Source organism: Staurois parvus, unplaced genomic scaffold (genome assembly GCF_062004578.1).
Source record: "Staurois parvus isolate SC_StPar_1 unplaced genomic scaffold, SC_StPar_1.0 ptg000192l, whole genome shotgun sequence".
Classification (NCBI taxonomy): domain Eukaryota; kingdom Metazoa; phylum Chordata; class Amphibia; order Anura; family Ranidae; genus Staurois; species Staurois parvus.
The window spans coordinates 1,882,779-1,905,003 of NW_028317988.1; the positions used below are offsets into that span (position 1 = coordinate 1,882,779).

Sequence of the window (22,225 nt, forward strand, 5' to 3'; positions counted from 1 at the left end):
CAGTTTTACTAACATGTCAAAATTGCACAATTTTACTTAGGCATTAGGATTTGTTTTACCCGTAGGTGTGAAGGGGTTAAGCTTTTCTACCGAATTCCCGGGCTCTATGGCATGCACATTTCAACTAGGTCCTGTGGTTGAGAGCCTGTAGAAGAGTAAGGTTGGCCATAAATTTTCTTTTTTTTTGTCAGCCAGAGGGGTGATCAATAAAAAACGGATGGATTTCAGCATCCATACAATTAGGTGGATGGAGGAATCCTCTCTGCTGTGTTACTGTATTCTGACAGAGGGAACTTCTTTGCTGTCAGAATACAAGGATCAGCACTGAAACCAGTTGGCTGCAGCTGCTCATCGAATGAAAGTTTTCCGAAAGTCGCTTGTGTTGAGCAGGGAAGACCATAGATGAATTGAAATTTGGCCGGTCCATCTATATCCAGCTTAAGCTGTAAGATATCACTGGTGTTTTTCTAACTTTTAGATGACCTCGGGTTCACTTTAATTTAGGTCCATGTCCAGGACCTGGCTATGCTATCTAGGGTTTCCTGAATCACAAGACTGGCTCAACAGTATTACAAATCTTTTGGCAGCTAAGAAGATTCACACATTTTTATTTCACCTTTGTATTTAGATAAGTGTTTGCAGTTTGACTTTATGTTCTCCCTATCAGACCTAACCTAATCCCTGCAGAGACCTTTGTGAGCATTAGTTATTTTCTACAGTCCCTGGAAATCAGGAACGGATTGTGCTCAGACTCCTTGTGATAAACTTGTTTTACCTGTTCACTTCTGATGATGGATGGCGGGATGGAAAAAAAATACCCAGCTTTCACACCTTCCATTGCCACTGAAGGCTTTCCATCAAACGCATGAAGCAGAACCTTTTCAGCGCCTACAAAACAAAAAGAAAAATCTTTTATTAGATTTGTATTGCTGAACTATTAATATTAGAGATGAACTGAAGGCAAGTATACATGTGCTGTCTCAGCAATTCTCAACCAGGATTCCTCCAGAGGTTGCTACAGGGTTAAATGAGCTGTAGGCCATTGACCCTAAATTTGATGGTGTTCGCATAGTGTTGAGCCAACATCACTTGGCACAGCCAGTGACATGACACTAATAATCTGTTTATTTATCTGTAAGGGTGGCATTCTGATCACCAATATAAGAGGTATATTTCTCACTGACCCCTGATGAATTCCTTTTACTAGGGGTTCCCTAAGACCTGAAATTTATTTTTAGGGTCCTTTTTGAGATAAAACCATTAAGGGCTGTGCTATCTAATCAAGCTATAAATCTAAAGTAATATAATTAAATGTATTGAACCTGAACATATCCTGATATAATCTACCAATAATCCCCTGAACACCAGGACCAAGACTGGGGACGGGACAGTCCTCTGAAATATTCAAGGCTTTACTGCTTTGCAATGATAAAATGGGAAAAGGATTTTATTTCTTTCAGTGTCCTTGTTGAGGAGAATTCCTCTTACATCCTATTCTGATGACAATTGTCACTGAGGCAAAATCTTTAAGTGGTATTAAAGTAATTTTAAAAACAATTGCTGACAGGCAGGGTTTTTATGGCAGAGGTTTCCTCCAGCATGTCACCTGTCAATAACAATGCACCACACATGCGCAGCTCAGTGAACATTTACAGCATCCAATCTCTGCTTTGATGATTTGGCTACTTTGTGTGAGTGTTGGCATTGTGGCCCGGGCATTCAACTGGCCGAACAGAAGGAACCTAGAAAGAGGCCCAGGCAAACATTGAACCCCCTGGGTGGGACCTACAGGATTGGTGACAGTGCAGTGCTGGAGGTCCCATTATGACAGGTAATTGTCATAATGTGCTAAGACGTGATACATAATAGTACATTATGGCATAAACCACCTGGGGGCCCATAATAAAAAAAAAAGAAAAGAAAAACTGTTTATTACTGCTTTAAAGAGGACCATTCACCTGTTAACCAGAGAGGAAGAATATTGGAGGAAGTTAAGTGATGAAAGCTGTCTATTGCTGCATTGTCATGATAAAAGAAACCATCCACCACTGATGGTTGCCACTGAAACAGGAATTGACATGAAACCTCTAAATGAAGAAACCTGTCTGGGTGACAGCAGTCAACTGAGAAATTTTCACTCTCAATCAAGAGATTTTCTCTCACTTACTGTCACAGTACTGGGGCAGAAAACAAGGGATAATCTGCATAACGGGAATGTAGACAGAAAGAATTAAACATGGCAGAGGTTTTAACCATTTCCCATCCCACTATATCCAAAACTCAGATCAGAAAGGTTTGACTAGAGCTCTACTTTTAGGGGAACAAGTCATGAGTGGAGTTATATCAAAGTCTGAACATCTAATCTATCGCCTACTCTGCGCACTTTTAGGCGATCTCTGAAAACCTATCTCTTAAGGGAAGCCTATCCTGCCCTCAGCTAATAATGGAATCTTCTACTCCTCCTACCAGTCCATCCCCCACAGTTACTACCTTTTGTACCACTAGCCCCTCCCTCTTAGATTGTAAGCTCCAAGGAGCAGGGCCCTCCGAACCCTCTTGTATTGAACTGTATTGTTGCTGTATTGTCCCCCTTCATATTGTAAAGTGTAAAATGTTGGCGCTATATAAATCCTTATAATAATAATAAAATAATAATTATAATTCTGCAGCCTTCCATATGAAAGATTTAGATTTACACCCGTATTTAGCTTTACATACTGTATTTGAAGAAGACTGTTGGTGCTACGAATCAGAGACTGTATAGAAAATCACTTCCAAACCCTAAATAGCCATCATACATCAAAATGCAAAAGCACTGCAGCAGTTTAAATTCCTTTAAAGTGTATTTAAACCAGCGGTGCTCAATCTTTTGAAGAGCAAGGGTCACTTAAGTGATTTGGTAACTGGTTATGGCTAATAAGCTCCTAGATTGTAAGCTCGAAAGAGCAGGGCCCTCAATCCCCTCATGTTTTGCATTGTATTGGTATTGTTCTGTCACATGTTCTGTCCCCCTTTGTAATGTACAGCGCTGAGCGAACTATTGGCGCTTTATAAATACTGTATAATAATAATAATAATAATAATAAGCAGACTTCTCCATGTGTTGCCAGAAAACAGACTCCCGTGTTATGTCAAGGTCTTTCCTTCTGGATACTCATGGTAGAGAGTTGTAACCTCTCTACCATGAGTATCCAGAAGGGAAGACCTTGATAAAACTGTTTCTGTTTATGATAAAACATTTTGTGATATAAAAGATAAATTATATTTTAAGCAAATTTCAGTTGTATGGTTGCCTTCAAAATCTCAAATTAGAAGAAATTTAAAAAAGTTTTAATGTATATTCCGTGATGGTGGCAACCACATCCTTAGTCACATGAGCTTCTTCTTTTCCAACAATTATTTTTGCACATTCATTCATAAAAATGTTCTTATCCTGAAAGAAGAAAACTAATGCACCCATCACATCTAAGGGCTGGAAAACTGCAATATATTACATTTTGTTCTTGGGTTAAACTTTACTACAGGGCTCTGTGATACGGATATGCACGCAGGAAAGTTATACAGTCTAGCAAATGTCAGAGCAGAAACTGTCAGACTTGAGAGGACCTCTCACCTCTAATTCCCAGGACCTAGAGCCAGGACCAAAGTTAAATAATAGGTAAATATATGTTTTTCATGGCTAAGTCTGCATATTTACAATCATTCAAAAATAATCAGACACTTGCATGAACTTAGATGACTGTTGGTTTACATGTCTGGAATTTGGCTTGAACTGTGTACTAGAGGCTGCTACATAATACTCCTGCAGTATTAAACAAGGCGGTGTTCCTACTCTGGAGCTAGCCCTACGTCTGCGATTCTGGTGATGGCAGACCCCAGCACTGGGCAGGAGCTTCAGCTGTGATAGATAATGGTTATGCTTGTGCGCTTTCCTCTGGACAAATAACTGATATATAATGTGTTAAAATACTTAAGACATTTTACCTTGTTCCTTCAAAAGGTTTATAGTTGGCCTTCCTGCTGATCGGGAGTGAACATTTCTGGAAGTGAGGAAAGAAAGTGTGAAAAGATCACAGCCTATCATGAAACAAGCCAACATATCTTTGTTGAAAGAATAAACAGTTCTTATTGCCCAGAAGCACCAAAGATTGTCCATTTTATGAACTCATACTGCACTGTAAACATTAAGGAAGGGGTGCTCAATCCATGGCCTGCAGGCCACTCAAACTAGGAAAGTGGATGCCAAGGGTTAGCAACCTGTTGATTGCGATCTGGGCTTGCTGATCTGCCATCCCAGAGCATCAGAGCGCATCGAGCCAGCAGAGGAAGTAAGGCAGCTGCGGGAGAAGCAGGAGGTGCATAAGCCGATGCCTCCTTTGCACCGCCGCCTCCTGTCCCAGGGGGAGTGATACCAAATGTACTTCACCTGGGACCTTTCTAGCAGCCTGGAAACAGAGAGCGAGGTCAGCAGAAGCTGGAAGAGGAAAAGAAGGTCTGTGTATTAAACAACACATACACTGTGCTTCTGCAATGGGCTTATTAGCACCTATAAAAGGTTAACAACTATAAAGCTGCTTTCACACTGATCCACGGGTGAAGTGCAATGCACCTGCGGCTGTCCTGTGAGTTAGCTGCACTGAGCCATAGACTTCTATTATACCCCGTGGGTTTGGTGCACTTTCTGAAAGCACATCAACACTCTTAAATTCAGGAGTTTTGATGGGTTTTCAGAATGTGTACCACACCTACAAGGTATAATAGAAATCTATGGCAAAGCGCAGCCAGAGCACAGGAAAGCCACAGGTGCACTGTGCTGTACGCACGGCGTGGGTAAACTGCAGCACGTCAATGTGAAAGCAGCCTTATAGGGGGCTCAGGACAGTAAGGGCTCATTTACACTTAGAGTCCAGGGAAGGGGGGGCAGTGAACCCCCATAGTTAAGAGGTGTTTTTATGACACCCTCCCAGCCACTATTGGGGCAGCATACACAGGAACCAACCCTCTCCATTTTCCTCCTAAAACCACTGAAAGCTGGCTTCTCCTCCTCTCCCTCCAGCCAGAATCCAGCAACTGCAGAAGAAAAAGGTTCATTATGCTATTCAAAAAAACCTTGAAATTCTGAACCATTTCATTTCATTGTGGCTTGCGGCTAATTACCAAATCACTTAAGTTTCCCTCGCTCTTCAAAAAGTTGAGCACCCCAGCATTAAGGAGAGCATGCAATGAATGCAACTGACTGGCAAAACGACCATTTAATATTATCATCCTTTTTATATACCAATGTAGAAATGACAGATGAATGCTGGCTGGATATTATGGGAGGCTGTTCCAAGTGGGGGGAAAAAAACATTTCTTTTGGCTGCAACTTTGCATTAAAGAATATGTAAATGCAACATTTCATATTCCTGATATGTGCCTGATGTATGCATGTACTCATATGGAAAAGTATCCTGTTCTCTTTGTATTGCTTCCTTTGTGTGAAATCCCTGCTGTTCCTGCCAGTCCCTCAGCTTTCCTATTTAAAAACTGACCACACTAGGTATGAGAGCACAGTGCGGTCAGTTCTCTAGATGAGTTGGGTACTCAGTGTGCTCTCCTCCAATGATCAGATTTTCCCTCCCCCACCTTTTATGCAGTTGAGAACAGAGGTTATGTGATCCCTTTTAAAAAAACGGAAAAGTATTTATAATGTTTTGTATATCTATACACAAAATGTTTTGCTGTTCATTTCTATTTTAAATTGAATGGTTTGTTTTACAAGGTGAGAGTTTCCAATCACTTTAACTGCTTCATGTTTCCAGGTTTAGCAGCCATGCAATATAAAGATGGTCATACACTGTAAGTTTCCTCCTGTTCAGCCCCGGAGGCTGAACAAGGAAAATCTATTGAATACCCATCCATGGGTCTCCATCAGGTTTGCTTTCCGGGGCCGTGTTTCGACTAATATAATGATGAAAGGAAATAGATCAATGACAAAAGCTAGCACATAGATAAGAAGATATGTATTATTTGTAAAAGGAGTTTCAGAATCATGCTAAACAAGGAATATTCCGGACACACAGACCATATTTGACAATGGATGAGAGAACTTCGTAAAGGTCTTACAGGGGTAGTCCTAGGTGTCTGGCAAGTTCTATCTGTCTGATGAACACCTGACGCTGTTCTTCCTTCTGGTCATCTGTGCTGGCGATTCTGGGAGTGAAATCCAGGCCAACCTGAGTGCAGACACAGAGCTAATTTACTGAAATTTAACAATAACCATCTACGGGCAGCACAGTGGTTTAGAGATTAGTACATCTGCCTTGTAGCACTTGAGTCCTTAGTTCAAATTCCAGCCAGGTCACTGTCTGCACGGAATTTGCCTCCTCCCTATACTTGCATGGGTTTCCTCCATGTACTCCGGTTTCCTCCCACACTCCAAAGACATACTGGTAAGGATTGGCTCCTGCCTAAATTGGCCCTAGTATGTATGCACGTGAGATAGGGACCTTAGATTGTAAGCTCCTTGAAAGCAGGGACGGATATAAATTTACAGTATGTGAACCACTGTGCGAATTATCTGTGCTAAATAAATGTCTTTAATAAATAAATCAAGAAATGCTGTGTAATTTTTCTAAAGCTATCATCCCCATATTATTTCCCTTTTACTGGCTTGAATTTGCTGACCCCTGCCAATCTGTCTGGCTGCAGAGTAGTAATATAAGCACTGGACTGGGGGAAGGATCCTCGTAGACATGCTCCACCCACTACATGTACTGGGGGATGGATTTAGAAAAACATGCTCCACTCACTACATGGACTGGGTGAGGGATTCAGGAAAACATGCTCCACTGACTACGTAGGCTTGAGGAGGGATTCAGGAAATTATGTTCCACCTACTACATGGACTGGAGGAGGGATTCATAAAAATATGCTCCACCCACTATATAGACTGTGGGAGGGAGTCAAGAAAACATGCTCCACCCACTATGTGGATTGGGGGAGTGTTTCAGGAAAACATGCTCCACCCACTACATGGACTGGGGGAGAGATTCCAGAAAACATGCTCCACCCACTACATGGACTGGGGGAGAGATTCCAGAAAACATGCTCCACCCACTACATGGACTGGGGGAGAGATTCCAGAAAACATGCCCCACCCACTACATGGACTGGGGGATGGATTCAGGAAAATATGCTCCACCCACAACATAGACTGTGGGAGGGAGTCAAGAAAACATGCTCCACCCACTATGTGGATTGGGGGAGTGTTTCAGGAAAACATGCTCCACCCACTACATGGACTGGGGGAGAGATTCCAGATAACATGCCCCACCCACTACATGGACTGGGGGAGAGATTCCAGAAAACATGCTCCACCCACTACATGGACTGGGGGAGAGATTCCAGAAAACATGCTCCACCCACTACATGGACTGGGGGAGAGATTCCAGAAAACATGCCCCACTCACTACATGGACTGGGGAGAGATTCCAGAAAACATGCCCCACTCACTACATGGACTGGGGGAGAGATTCCAGAAAACATGCCCCACTCACTACATGGACTGGGGGATGGATTCAGGAAAATATGCTCCACCCACTACATAGACCAAGGGAGGGATTCAGAAAAACTTCTACTATATGGACTGGAGGAGAGATTGAGGAAAACTTGCTCCACCCACTACATGGACTGGGGGAGAGATTCCAGAAAACATGCCCCACCCACTACATGGACTGGGGGATGGATTCAGGAAAATATGCTCCACCCACTACATAGACCATAGGAGGGATTCAGGAAAACTTCCATTATATGGACTGTGGGAGGGGTTCAGGAAAACATGCTGCACCCACTATATGGACTGGGGGAGGGGTTCAGGAAAACATGTTCCACCCACTACATGGACTGGGGGAGAGATTCAGGAAAACATGCTCCACCCACTACATGGACTGGGGGAGGGGTTCAGGAAAACATGCTGCACCCACTACATGGACTGGGGGAGGGGTTCAGGAAAACATGCTCCACCTACTACATGGAATGTTGCAGTGGATTAGAGATGGGGGTGTACACTTAGCCATGTTATTCTAACTCACAGGGGCCTCTACATACAATGGTCACAGACACTCCCCTGTATTCTACAGCTAATAGATAAATTCACAATTGGGCACCAGAAAAATAACTTTATAAATTCCAATAATCATTCTTATTACAAATATATGTCAATTGAAATAATCTCTATTATAAATTTAACATTGCTCTCTGCGACACAGTAGTAATATCGCTGCTACGTTTGCAAGGTAATATCAGGGTTTGCAAGGGCACTTTGGTGCACACAAAAGTAGATTTATCTAATTTGTGGCTATTGGGAAATATATTTAGATGAAAGTTATTTAATGCCCGGAGTTCAGCTTTAACTTTCATACTTGCAGCAAATTTATGTAGCCTAACCTTTGAAGAAACAAGATAGTGTTTAATTCGTCTAATCTGAGGGCGTGGTCATTCAGAGGATCCTATTGAGGGATTCTCACACAGCATGGCAAACTCTTCCACAATACACAAAACCTAAATCGTATATTAGATATTCTGTACCTCACCGATAGCCACCAACTCATCCTTGTACAGTTCAATTAAAGGCAAAGCTTCTTCTAAGTCCTGAAAAAAATAAAATAATGTCAACTGTTACATCTTTTATAGCTTTACTTTTCAAGCTTTTTATTTATGAAAACAACGGCTGACAAAAGCGGTTCAAAGGATCACCCCACTCAAATCCGATAGTTCGGTTATAATAGCGACGGGTCTGGAATGAGTCACCTAATTTACTCTTAGGCTCCATGTACACGGGACATTTGGAAAACACTTCTGAACGATGGAAACTGACTGCTGGAAAACGTAGGTTAAAAAAAGTCTGTTTAGCGGGTTTGCATACCGCGTTTTTGCGCAATTGTGTTTAGAAGCGTTTTTTTTAAGAGAGACCTTCCAAAATGCCCAGAATGCACTGAAAAACAGTAAAAAAATAACTATTTCAGACATTTTGAGAGGAATAGAGAGCAGCATGTTATGAGATTACCTGTCTTTTCTAGTTGTATTCACTATGGATCTCATCATTATTATTATTATTATACAGGATTTATATAGCGCCAACGGTTTGCTCAGCGCTTTACAATATAGTGGGAGACAATACAGTAACAATACAGTTCAATACAAGAGGGACTTGAGGGCCCTGCTCCTTGGAGCTTACAATCTAGGAGGGTGGGGTGAATGGTACAGTAGGTAGTCACTGTGGGGGATGGAGTGGTTGGAAGAGTAGAGGATACCAGAATTAGCAGAGGGCGGGATAGCCTTCCCTGAAGAGAAAGGTGTTCAGTGAACACAGAAAGGCAAGTAGAGTAGGTGATAATCTGATAGATTGGGGTAGGGAGTTCCAGAGGATGGGTGACGCCCTGGAGAAGTCTTGGAGACGAGCATGGGAGAAAGAGATAAGGGAGCTAGAGAGTAGGAGGTCTTGCGAGGAGCGGAGTGTACGGTTTGGGTGATATTTAGAGATACGATCGGTTATGTAAGTTGGGGCAGTGTTGTGGATGGCTTTGTATGTCATTGTCAGAGTTCTGAATTTTATCCGTTGGGTAACTGGGAGCCAGTGGAAGGACTGGCAGAGAGGGGCAGATCAGAGCATAATACAGAGGGGGGGGGATCAGAGCAGCCCGGATAAAACAACCTTTTTACACAGTGCAAACGATTAACCCCTTAGGTTCCACAGTGAGTATAACAAGCATGCTTCACTGTATATACAGACTGATTTTACTGTTGTGGGTTTAGTAACACTCTAACCAATGATGATAGGTATATTTGGTGTGATAATCTCCACCCCTTGTATATCCCGTCAAAAAAAAGTGAACACAATAATTGGTGTCTCCTTCATAACCCCTTACAAAAGGGAATATCATCCTCCACCAAATTTCCAGTGTTGTGGATTTTCTGATATTTGCTCATCAAAATTAACAACATCAGGAAAGATCTTACTTATTATCCTGAAGATGCAGCCGTGGAATAAAATAAAATTCCTACACAGTAGAAGTTGTGAATATCTGGTTAATAATAAACTAAAGCATGTTACCTGAAGGGTGGCACTGCGTTCTTTCTCCAAGGTTTCAGCTTGCACTGGATGCACTCCTAAACATGGATAGACCAGTCCTGCGTTCCTGTGTACAGTCATCACTGGATAAACAACATGACCACCTTATACCTTTACATCTGTGCTACTAACCAAAGTTACTTGCCTAAGTACTAGTGAAATCCATTCTGGCAATAAGACACAACCACAAGGCATTTTCAGAACTATATCTGTCATTGGTGGTGGTGGACACAGACAACCAGGGTGGATAAAAATCAATGATTTTTTTTAAAAAATCAAAAAAAAAAAAAAATCAAAAAAAAAAAATAATCAAAAAAAAAAAATGTTTTTTATTTAAATCGGATTTTTTAAAATAAAATGCTTTTTGAGGAAAATATATTACCATCCAAAGGTTATTCCATCATGAAATAAAGATTAGTTTTTTAATTATGTAGAAAAAGGCTGTATATGTTTAATTGTTTTGCTAAATAAATTCCATGAATCCATTCACAATGTCATGCTCTTCCAGAGGTTTTTGTAAGATTATTGGGCAGTTTCTCTGCCTACAAGATATTATCACAGACGCTCGGTTTACTTTTGCAGTTCTCAAAACTGAATTTGACTCAGCGGAGATCACATGCCTCTTCTTCACAGCAAAAATGTTATAACATGAACAGAGTTAAGAAAAAGACCTTCATCCTAACTTCTACAAACCTATGAATACAGAATCAACCCCTTCAGTGCTAAGTTTCAAGAAGTTCAGTGAATAGAATAGAAACAATATTTTTCTGATTGTTTGGAGTGGAATAGATCTGCACAAGAAGAAAGTGAAACTAAGTGTGAGGAGGAAGGGGCTGACAGTCTAAGTTTCTTAAAATATATATATTTTGTTTAGCCAAATTAGTTAACAAACATGGATGTTTGTTTAAGCAAATACCATATGCTGGAATGTTATTGTTTCAGATGAATAAATCTATTTAAATTGTTATTATTAACCACTTGAGCTCCTGAGGATTTACCCCTTAATGACCAGGCCTTTTTTTGCTGTTTGGCGCTGCACTAATTCAAATGATAATTGCGCGGTCATGCAATGCTGTACCCAAACGAAATTTACGTTCCTTTTTTTCACACAAATAGAGCTTTCTTTTGGTGGTATTTTATCACCTGTGCACTTTTTATTTTTTGCGCTATAAACAAAAAAACCACTAAAATTTTGAAAAAAAACAATATTTTCTACTATCAGCTATAAAAAATATATAGTAAACTCAAAGGTAATCATAAATTTCATCCAAAATGTATTCTGCTACATGTTTTTGGTAAAAAAAATCCCAATAAGTGTATATTGATTGCTTTGTGTGAAAGTTATAGCGTCTACAAACTATGGTATAGATACTGTAATTTATGCCTTTTTTGCTATACAGCGCTGCACTAATTCAAATGATAATTGAGCGGTCATGCAACGCTGCACCCAAACAAAATTTACGTCCTTTTTTTCACACAAATAGAGCTTTCTTTTGGTGGTATTTGATCACCTGTGCGCTTTTTATTTTTTGCGCTATAATAAAAAAAACACGAAAATTTTGAAAAAAAACAATATTTTCTACTTTCAGCTATAAAAAATATATCGTAAACTCAAAGTTAGTCATAAATTTAAGCCAAAATGTATTCTGCTACATGTTTTTGGTAAAAAAAATCCCGTGCATTAGCGGGCAAACTGGCGCTATCTAGGAGGGGCGCTAACACTATCGGAAGTTACCAGTGACACTAATACAGTGATCAGTAAAAATCGGTTCACTGATCAGTGACACTGGTGACAGGGCAGTGAAGGGGTTAACTGGGGGGGGATTAAGGGGTTAAATGGGATTACTGGTGTACTAGCGGGCAAACTGGCGCTATCTGGGAGGGGCGCTAACACTATTGGAAGTCGCCAGCGACACTGATACAGTGATCAGTAAAAATCTGTTCACTGATCAATGACACTGGTGACAGGGCAGTGAAGGGGTCAACTCGGGGGGGGGGGGGGACAAGGGGTTAGACGGGATTATTGGTGTATTAGCGGGCAATCTGGCGCTATCTGGGAGGGGCGCTAACACTATCGGAAGTCACCAGCGACACTGATACAGTGATCAGTAAAAATTGGTTCACTGATCAGTGACACTGGTGACAGGGCAGTGAAGAGGTTAACTGGGGGGGAGGCGATCAAGGGGTTAAACGGGATTACTGGTGTACTGGCGGGCAATCTGGCGCTATCTGGGAGGGGCGCTAACACTATCGGAAGTCACCAGCGACACTGATACAGTGTTCAGTAAAAATCGGTTCACTGATCAGTGACACTGGTGACAGGGCAGTGAAGGGGTTAACTGGGGGGGGATTAAGGGGTTAAATGGGATTACTGGTGTACTAGCGGGCAATCTGGCGCTATCTGGGAGGGGCGCTAACACTATCGGAAGTCGCCAGCGACACGGATACAGTGATCAGTAAAAATTGGTTCACTGATCAGTGACACTGGTGACAGGGCAGTGAAGGGGTTAACTGGGGGGGGCGATCAAGGGGTTAAACGTGATTACTGGTGTACTGGCGGGCAATCTGGCGCTATCTGGGAGGGGCGCTAACACTATCGGAAGTCGCCAGCGACACTGATACAGTGATCAGTAAAAATCGCTTCACTGATCAGTGACGCTGGTGACAGGGCAGTGAAGGGGTTAACTGGGGGGGGGGGGGCGATCAGGGGATTAAATGTGTCCTAGGTGTGTTCTAACTGTAAATGTGTAGTGTTTTACTCACTTTTGCTGTGTCTTCTTCTCTGTCTGGAACGGAGTGTGTCCAGGCAGAGAAGAATGACATCATATCCTGCCCTGTGTAAATGTCAACACAGGACAGGATAGGACAGGGACCGATCATCTGATTTCAGCCAGAAATCACTGGCTGAAATCTAATGATTGATCCCTCCTGGATCGAATCGTGTCACCCGCGGGTCGGCGGGAGCGCGCGCGCCCCCTACCAGCGAAAGTGTCGGGAGCGCGGAGCCCGTTTTAAAACGTGCTTTTGCGCTCCACTGCCGCCCTGCACACGTATATATACAGTGGCAGGGCGGCAAGCGGTTAAGTTAATGATTATTTTTCTCCTTCCTAAGTACAACAGAAAAGTTGTCCAAACATGAATGATTAACCTATTAAACTGGGGATAAAAAAAACTAATATGAAAAGTTGTTATTCTAAAAATCTTCATCTACTTGCATATTAAAGTTATACCAGCAAGAATTAGTCGTTATGTAGAAAACTATGATTTAAATCAAGCCTTACTGACTAGTGATTTAAATCGTGATTTAAATCAGTTTGATTTAAACCAAATCCACCCTGCAGACAACACAACCTCCAATGATCCTACAGCAAGATGGGTACCAATGCCCTATTATCCTCTGGCTGAGATCTATAGAACCTGACTGCACTCCCCTCTGATTAGATAGAGCATTTCATTTGTTTGCAGCCAGGTTCAGGGTTTCCCAGGGAGAATAAATTCTTTTGGAAGGATTACTGTAGCTGCTGACTATTAATAAAACAGCTACTTACCAGTCCAGGAGCCCAGCGTTGTCTTCACCCAAGGCTGTAGGAAGTAAGCTGTAACTTTTTGTTTCACTACTGGCTTCCTACTGCACACTCCACAGCCTCTGGGGACTGTGACATGGGACCTGGGACTGTGCTAGACTTCCACTATTCTCGCCTAGGCAAGAACTGTATAAATGAGAACCGTTACCTGTCAGAAAAAGGTACCCACTCCCAGGAGGAAAAAAAAAAAAACATTAAAAAATGGTCTATAAGGATTAGTGGAACTTTCAGTTTTCTTGTTCAAGAATTGTATTAGTATTTTAACAGGGATGAAAAGATATTGGCAACAGACATTTCACAGGCATGAAAACATAATTGTTGTCAAATACGAAAGAGATGTCATTACAAAGAAGGGGGGAGGAAGGGAATGTTCAGTTTTAAGTGAAGTTCATCTTAGTTAAAGGATAAGTTCACCTTTAAGTAAAAAATAATAAGTGCAAATTATTTTTGCAGGTAAAAAAAACGTGCATTTATTGTGTTTGTCTGCAGAAGCCTGTAAAGCATTGCACAGGTGTCATGCAGGTCCCGTACGGGATGTACAAGCAAGCAGATACACGGGCAGGAAGAATTACCGAATGGCCACAGCGCTCCCAGCGCCATGGTTGTTCATTGAGGACTACAAGCCGACAGCTGCTAAGGCTGATGGGACTTGTAGTCTCTCATCCACAGAGGACCGTGAATGAGTGATGTAGCCGGGCGAGGCCCTGCATGGCCGCATTTTTAAAAAAATTGACAGCTAGCGGGGGGACAGAAGATCCCCCAATAGCTGTCAAAGTGGGGATCAAAGGGAGCAGGGGCCGGTCTGATCGTAACATGTTACATGATACACCCTGAATACGGATGTAACATGTTACAAAAGATGAACTTATCCTTTAAACCAGGGATCTCCAAATTATGGACCTCCAGCTGTCGAATTACTACAAGTCCCATCATGCCTCTGCATGGGTTTGGAGACCCCCTGCTTTAAACTTTAAAAAAAAAAAAAAAAGGGGGGGGGGAATAGTACTTCTGTTTAATGAAAAGCGTCTCTTGTGCTGGTAGCTACTCTCTTAGTTGAAATTCTCTATCGTCTACTGCATTCTCACCCCCCCCCCCTCCCCACCACCACTGCTCCCCCTGCGCCAGTAATTTTCCAGTGTTGTGGGGGTTAATACAAAGTGTTGAATTTGTCACTAGCACTCATTAAGACCATGCCCATCCTTTCTGTCCCCCTCCTCCATTTGTAGAATCTGTACCATAGTTGCCAAGTGCTCTATGAATGAAGAAGGTAGACCTTTCAATCATCCTTCTGTCCTCCATTCATAGAATGCTTTTATTGCTGGAAGCTATAGTATAGCACATGACATTTAATCTGTTGCTCTGTCCTGTATGGGTAAAACACAGGTTTACTATAAATACTGGCTTGGGGTGTAGTGGGCCACTAATAGATGCATATGATGCACAGATATTTTAGTCTTACCTTCTAGAAAGCTGAATTAATTTTTCAAATTCTGCCGAGTGCTCTGCCACCGCCACTAGAGCCTGGACACCAGCCTGAAAACCAGAAAAAGGCCCAAAATATGAAACATAGTAATCATTTTAAACAGGGCATAGTGCTGTCAGAGAAGACCATAAGGCTAGGTTCACAAATGTGCGGGTGGTGCCGCTGCAGATCTGCACGAAAATCCGCGCAACCGCACCACCCGCACAGAGAAATGTGGATCCGCGGGCTGGTGCCATTAGTTCTAATGGCACGCCACCCGCACTGGAAAACGCAACCGTGCTGGGAACCGAGGTTCCCGTGTGGGCTGCGTTTTCAGAAGTGCAGGGACTTCTTCCCTGCGTGTCTCGGGGCACGAAAGTCCATTCAAATGAATGGGCTCTTGTGCACACGCATAATGCGGCCCGCACTGTTGAATTAAGCTTTGACAAAAAAACCTGGAAGCTGATTGGTTTCTATGCAAAACTGCACCATATATAAAATTCTCCAGTTTTACTAAATCAACCCCATTGTGTGTGTTACAAATGCTGGGGGAGCACACCAGATCTATTCACAATGACCCCAATTTACTAAAGGAGTACAGCATGTTCACTGTTTTAATTAGTGACTGAAATAAAGTGAGAATATGCTTTGCAAAGAACAGCCAATCAAAAAAAAGATTTTTTTGCCTGTGTTGGATGATGGAAGTCAGTACAACATTACTTTATTTACTAAGTTAAGTGAAAATTGCCTTTTCAAAGTGAAAATTAACCCAGCTGAGAAAATACATTGAAGCTGTGATGACTTCAATCATCCAATAATATGCAAGCAAAAATCATTTTTTTTTTAAATATATTTTATGACTGGGTATTTTGTTAAGTGAATTTTCATTTTATCTCACCTCATTCGCTAATTAAAACACTAAAAACTGGTGCTTAGTGGATCCGTGGTGCGGATTGAAGCTCAGGTTTTACAGCTGATTGATACAGTAGTTGTTCAGTGGGTCACGTCAGGTTTACATCAGGTTCAGGACAGGGTTAGCTCAGGAATTTATCCTGTTCACACATATGCGGTTTAGAAACGATTCCCACAGAAGTCAATAGCCCATAATCCGCACCTGAACCTGAAGGTACTGCTCAGAAATCGGACAGGACTCTTTTTTTAAACTGCACTGAATCCACACCGCCAGTGTGAATAGCCACCATAGGAGGCAATGTTATTTCACATCTCATGCGGTCTGGATGTGGTTCAGACTGCATCCAATCCGCATATATGTGAACCTGGCACTTAGGAGCCTATGCAAACTGAGCGAATATTTACCTTATGATTTAAAGCAGATTATCCTTTAATCAGTTCCATCTAATGGCCAAAATGCGGTATATTTTCTCATTGTGGTATTTCAGAAAACTTTGCTCCATTTTGGCCACTACATAGAGCTAATGATACAGGAGTTAATCTATTTGAAAACATATAGTGAAATTTAGTTCTGCTTGCCATCATATATTTGACATTCGCGTAATGAATGTTTTATAAATAGACCCCCATGAGAAGTGATCATGCTCTACTCCTTTTGTAAATTAACCCCGTAGTGTCCCAGAAGAAAAATAGCTCATGACCCCAGTGCACCAAGGCTGCTTTACTAACCACTGTACCATGTTTTCCTTTACTCAGCGTATCTGCTGTGATTATTTTGACAAGACAAATAATTAGTCAAATGGCTAGAAATAGACAGCAGCTGTCCAATATCTAAGAAACATTCATACATAATAAGTGTAAGCAGTTATATGTGTAGAGAAAATAAAACAATACTTACTGCCTTTGCTTCTTGCAAAATGTTATTGATGTCCTGCAATGTAAAGAAGCAAAAAAATTAACAAATGCACGCAAAAATTGCAGAAATTTCAAAGAAGTGAGTATGTTATGAATTGGCACCTGCAGCAAAAAGCTCAAGGTTCTTACCAGTCTGAATTGCAGAGGAAAAAAAATTCAAGACAATCAGGCTAGGGTACAGTAAATCACAACACACCTGTACAATCATGGACAAATCCTGTAAAAGCAGCAAAAGCACTGTAAAACAAGCACTTACTGACCTCTGTAGCTGCAATCACTAAGGAGTAATTGTTCCTCAAAGTTTACAGAAGAACACACTTTCTTTCAGTGAATACAAAGTGTATACTGATAGGAGGAGGTGGAAATTGTTAGATCGATGCCCCTCCTCTCCACTTCATTCGATCACAGCCCACCTTGTATTCATTTTTTAAAAAATACAAGATGTTCTATTAATGGTGATGGGGCTGTGGTCAGTGTGCAGAGGGGCAGGAATTGAGCAGGACCCAGAAGACTAAATCTATCACTGTAGCGGCGGCTACAACTACAGTGATTTATGCCCCAGCAGTCTATCAGGTATGAAATATGCATATTTACATACCAAGCTGGACCAATGAAAGCATGCAATACAAATAATTCCTGGAATTCAGTTTTAAAGTGATACTAAACCCTCTTGTTTTATCATTATGTCTTTTTTATTATGTGCAGTCCCTTTATTCTGAAATGTCCATTTACTCCTGTAGTCCAAGGGCGATGTCCCCGTCTTTTGTTTCTGGGTGCCTCCTTAACTAACCATGTGCTAGGGAGCCATCCATGCACACTCAATGCCTGAGCCAAGCTATGTGTGTTCACAGAAACACACAGAGCTCGCAAGCCACACCCCTGCACTCTCTCCCAGCAGTTTGACTGATGATTTCAGGAGCCTACTGTTCCGCTGCCCTCAACATCTGCTGAGGATCCAGGAAATTTGGACAGTGGTGTTAATGGATCTCAGGCCTGGTGGCCATAACAAGGAAAAAAGGTAGATGGGGGGGGGGGGGGGTAAAAGTACTGGGACTTTTTATCTTAATGCTGTGAATGCATTAAAGAAAAACAAAAGGTGGAATTGACACCTTTAGAACTATTTTAAAGCAGCGTTCAGTCCCTCGCTCCCCCCCCCCTAAAAAAAAAACAGTCAGTAGCTACAAATACTGTAGCTGCTGACGTTTAATATTAGGTCACTTACTTGTCCAGGGATCCAGTGGTGTCCTCACCCCGAGCCGATTCTTCAATCTGCCATCGGGTGCTGCGCCACGATCTCGACTTCACCGCTGGTGTCCTATAGCACATGCGTGAAGTGCGCTGCACTTTGTGAACAGGCTGAAGTCTTCTGAGACCTTGGAAGTGTCCCAGAAGGCTCGGGGGGGGGGGGGGGAACGACTCCCAGCTCAGTTCACCACAATGAACTGAACTAGAAGTGGGAGTGGGTACATGTCAACACAAGGTACCCACTTCCCCCCCAAAAAGTGCCAAATATGGCAGCAGATGGGGGGGGGGGGGGCAGAAAAGTGGAGCTTCCACTTGTGGGTGGAACTCCGCTTCAAAGATGAAATGCTCCATAGGGACTGCAGCTACAGAGTTGAGGGCTTGTTTAAAAACATTATAAAAAGAATAAAAAGCGAGCGCTATCCAGTCAGCAGCTGTACACTCAAGGCAACCAACAAAATCCTTAATAGAATCAGAAATAAAATATTGCTAAAAGTAATAATCATACAGAATGAATAGACTATATGTCAGAAAAATACTGCAAGTATCAATTGAACAGATGGACAATAATTGAAAAAAAATTGGAAAAAATTGAAAAAATGCACATGGAAAATGTATATGCCCAAACTGTGCGACTAAATTAACATATATTATTATATGAAGAGGTATGTAAAATCCATGATGGTGACTGAAAAATTGCTATAATAGTCCCCACAACTTCAATCGATGCTTGTGCTTCATATTTAATAGAAGGAATGCGCACTCACCAGATGACACTATTAATGTGCATTGTATATTATCCTGGTGTCATCAAGGTAATCATCTGGGCCAATAGGTAGAAAAGGCTCCCTCTTGGAATGGGTAGGGTCCAGGGACTTAAGTGTTGATGATCCAGGGGTGTCCAGAGTTCCCCTTTAGGGATGGGTGGGTGCAGCTCACACAGGTTTAACAGGAGGCTCCCTCTCTGGATACACTCGGTTGGTACTGGGCGTCTAGAAGGCTAATACTCCCCACAAGGGGTCAGAACAAAGGAATGCCCATAGTGTAGTAAGTTGATAAATATTTATTAATATCATAAATAAATGATTTGGTTCTTTCTCTGATGATGTGCGTGCGCACGTAACGCGTAAGGAGGAGCCTACTCACGCCGTCGGAGCATCGTGGAGCTCCGGCGGCCATTTCATTTCAGGGACGGGCAGTCCACTTTGCTTTTACTTCTATTTATTGGATGCATCCTGTTTACGATATTAATAAATGTTTATCAACATCCAACACTATTTTGTCAAATGCTGTAGTCTGAAGGAGGATGTAATGCTGGCATTCTTCGCCAGTGGAGGGGGGCATTGTTCCCAATGACCACCAATGTATGGCAGCACTCTCCACACTGACCTCCAATATAAGGGGACATTCTTCAAACTGAACACAGGCATTTTAAGAAGGCATTTTTCCCATTGACCTCTGATGTAAGGGGAATAATTCCCATTGACCCCCAATGTAAAGCATAACTTTCCTCATGACAACAAATGTGAGAAAACATTCTTCCCACTGACTGCCAAGGTACGGGGGCAATCTTCCCACTGGTCTTCATAGTAAGAGGCATTCTTTCTATTGAGCCCAAATGTAAGGGGAATTGATCTCACTGACCCCAGTGTAGGGAGCATTCACAGGAGTCCACACTGCAAGGGCATGTTCTTTCCACTGAACCCCAATGTAAGGGGACAATCTTCACATTAGCAACCAATGTAAGACATTCTTCCCACTGACCTCCAATGCAAGGGGGACATTCTTCCCACTGACCCCCAATGTAAGGGGGACATTCTTCCCAATGACTCCCAATGTAAGGGGGACATTCTTCCCACTGACCCCCCAATGTAAGGGAGACATTCTTCCCACTGACCCCCAATGTAAGGGGGACATTCTTCCCACTGACCCCCAATGTAAGAGGGACAATCTTCCCACTGATCACCAATGTAAGGGGGACATTCTTCCCAATGAACCCCAATGTAAGGGGGACATTCTTCCCAATGAACCCCAATGTAAGGGGGACATTCTTCCCAATGAATCCCAATGTAAGAGGGACATTTTTCCCACTGATCACCAATGTAAGAGGAACATTCTTCCCACTGATCACCAATGTAAGAGGGACAATCTTCCCACTGACCCCCAATGCAAGGAGGACATTTTTCCAACTGACCCCCAATGTAAGAGGGACATTCTTCCCACTGATCACCAATGTAAGGGGGAAATTCTTCCCACTGACCCCCAATGTAAAAGGGACAATCTTCCCACTGCCCCCCAATGTAAGGAGGACATTTTTCCCACTGACCCCCAATGTAAGGGGGACATTCTTCCCACTGATCACCAATGTAAGGGGGACATTCTTCCCACTGATCACCAATGTAAGGGGGACATTCTTCCCACTGATCACCAATGTAAGGGGGACATTCTTCCCACTGATCACCAATGTAAGAGGGACATTCTTCCCACTGATCACCAATGTAAGGGGGACATTCTTCCCACTGACCCCCAATGTAAGAGAGACATTCTTCCCACTGACCCCCAATGTAAGAGGGACATTCTTCCCACTGACCCCCAATGTAAGAGGGACATTTTTCCCACTGACCCCCAATGTAAGGAGGACATTTTTCCAACTGACCCCCAATGTAAGAGGGCCATTCTTCCTACTGATCACCAATGTAAGGGGGACATTCTTCCCACTGATCACCAATGTAAGAGGGACATTCTTCCCACTGATCACCAATGTAAGAGGGACATTCTTCCCACTGATCACCAATGTAAGAGGGACATTCTTCCCATTGATCACCAATGTAAGAGGGACATTCTTCCCACTGACCCTCAATGTAAGAGGGACATTATTCCTACTGATCACCAATGTAAGGGGGACAATCTTCCCACTGACCCCCAATGTAAGAGGGACATTCTTCCCACTGACCCCCAATGTAAGAGGGACATTCTTCCCACTGACCCCCAATGTAAGAGGGACATTCTTCCCACTGACCCCCAATGTAAGAGGGACATTCTTCCCACTGACCCCCAATATAAGAGGGACATTCTTCCAACTGCCCCAAATTTAAAAGAACACTATGTTTCCACTGATTGCATCTTTTTTTTAACTTTTTTAATCTATTTTAACTTTTTATTCCTGTCATCCCATGGGTATTACTGAAATCAATTTGGTTGTATATTGGAGGTCAATCCATTCTAGGTGTCATATACTCTGGGTATGCCATGTTCCACTTTCTTTCCTTTGTTATCTCCATGGGTCTGATCACGCTCATGTACCTTATCCTGTAGATATACAAATTTTGACACCTGGAGATTATTTCACAGATTTCTCTGTGGTAAGGCAGGGAACGTCTTAGATAACAGGAATTTCTATCACACTTACCTGTAATATACATACATGGGGCAGATCGCTCTGTATGCTGCCATGCTGGTGCCAAGTATTGTCATTGAAAGATAGGAGTCAGCGGAGCACATGATTGGCTGTGGCAGCCAGGAACTCAGTTTGGAATTGTTGGCCCCATAACACCCCATTGGAAGAGCTGTGTTATTATGAATCATTACTCAGAGACAAGGAAGGAGAGAACAATGAATAGGGCCCTCACCTGATCAAATTCTGCAGAAGACAGGTGACAATGACAGTCCACAATCCCCCCACACACCTCCATGCTGGCTACCCCACAAAGAACTTCCAGACATCTGTCAGTCGCCTGCTAAACATAGACTCTCACTGCGCATGCGCCATCCCAGCCAGCTGCGTCGCCCTCCATCTTTGTACACCCGTTCTTAACGATCCAGCGACAGAAACGCAGAATTTTAACTTATACTCCGGTTAAAAAAAACCTACTCTACGTAGTACTGTATTGGAACTGTCCTCTAAAATTGATTTCAAGTAATGGTATCTGTTGGGTGTAGTAAGATGGCGATTTTACTGCTTCCGGTTAGCGGATGACTGCTTATGTTTATTATTTTTCA

At 42.4% G+C, this 22,225-nt stretch overlaps 1 protein-coding gene across 4 annotated transcripts in view; it reads right to left on the reverse strand.

Moving 5' to 3' along the window:
* The window catches only part of LOC149461748 (putative deoxyribonuclease tatdn3-B), a 31,773-nt gene extending 9,697 nt beyond the window's left edge, over positions 1–22,076 (reverse strand). Inside the window, exons 1-8 of one of the 4 annotated variants that reach the window (XM_089677785.1) lie at positions 21,856–22,076; positions 16,968–17,000; positions 15,155–15,228; positions 10,094–10,178; positions 8,569–8,631; positions 6,106–6,215; positions 3,985–4,040; positions 776–888 (exon numbers count right to left, since the gene is read on the reverse strand). In XM_089677785.1, the coding sequence (XP_089533911.1) occupies positions 776–888; positions 3,985–4,040; positions 6,106–6,215; positions 8,569–8,631; positions 10,094–10,178; positions 15,155–15,228; positions 16,968–17,000; positions 21,856–21,918 (597 nt within the window). In that variant the 5' untranslated portion in view covers positions 21,919–22,076. Of the gene's footprint in view, positions 1–775; positions 889–3,984; positions 4,041–6,105; positions 6,216–8,568; positions 8,632–10,093; positions 10,195–15,154; positions 15,229–16,967; positions 17,001–21,635; positions 21,828–21,855 lie in introns of those variants that run through there. The other 3 variants (XM_089677786.1, XM_089677788.1, XM_089677787.1) reach the window with 3 other exon arrangements.
* Positions 22,077–22,225: the final 149 nt, after the last annotated feature.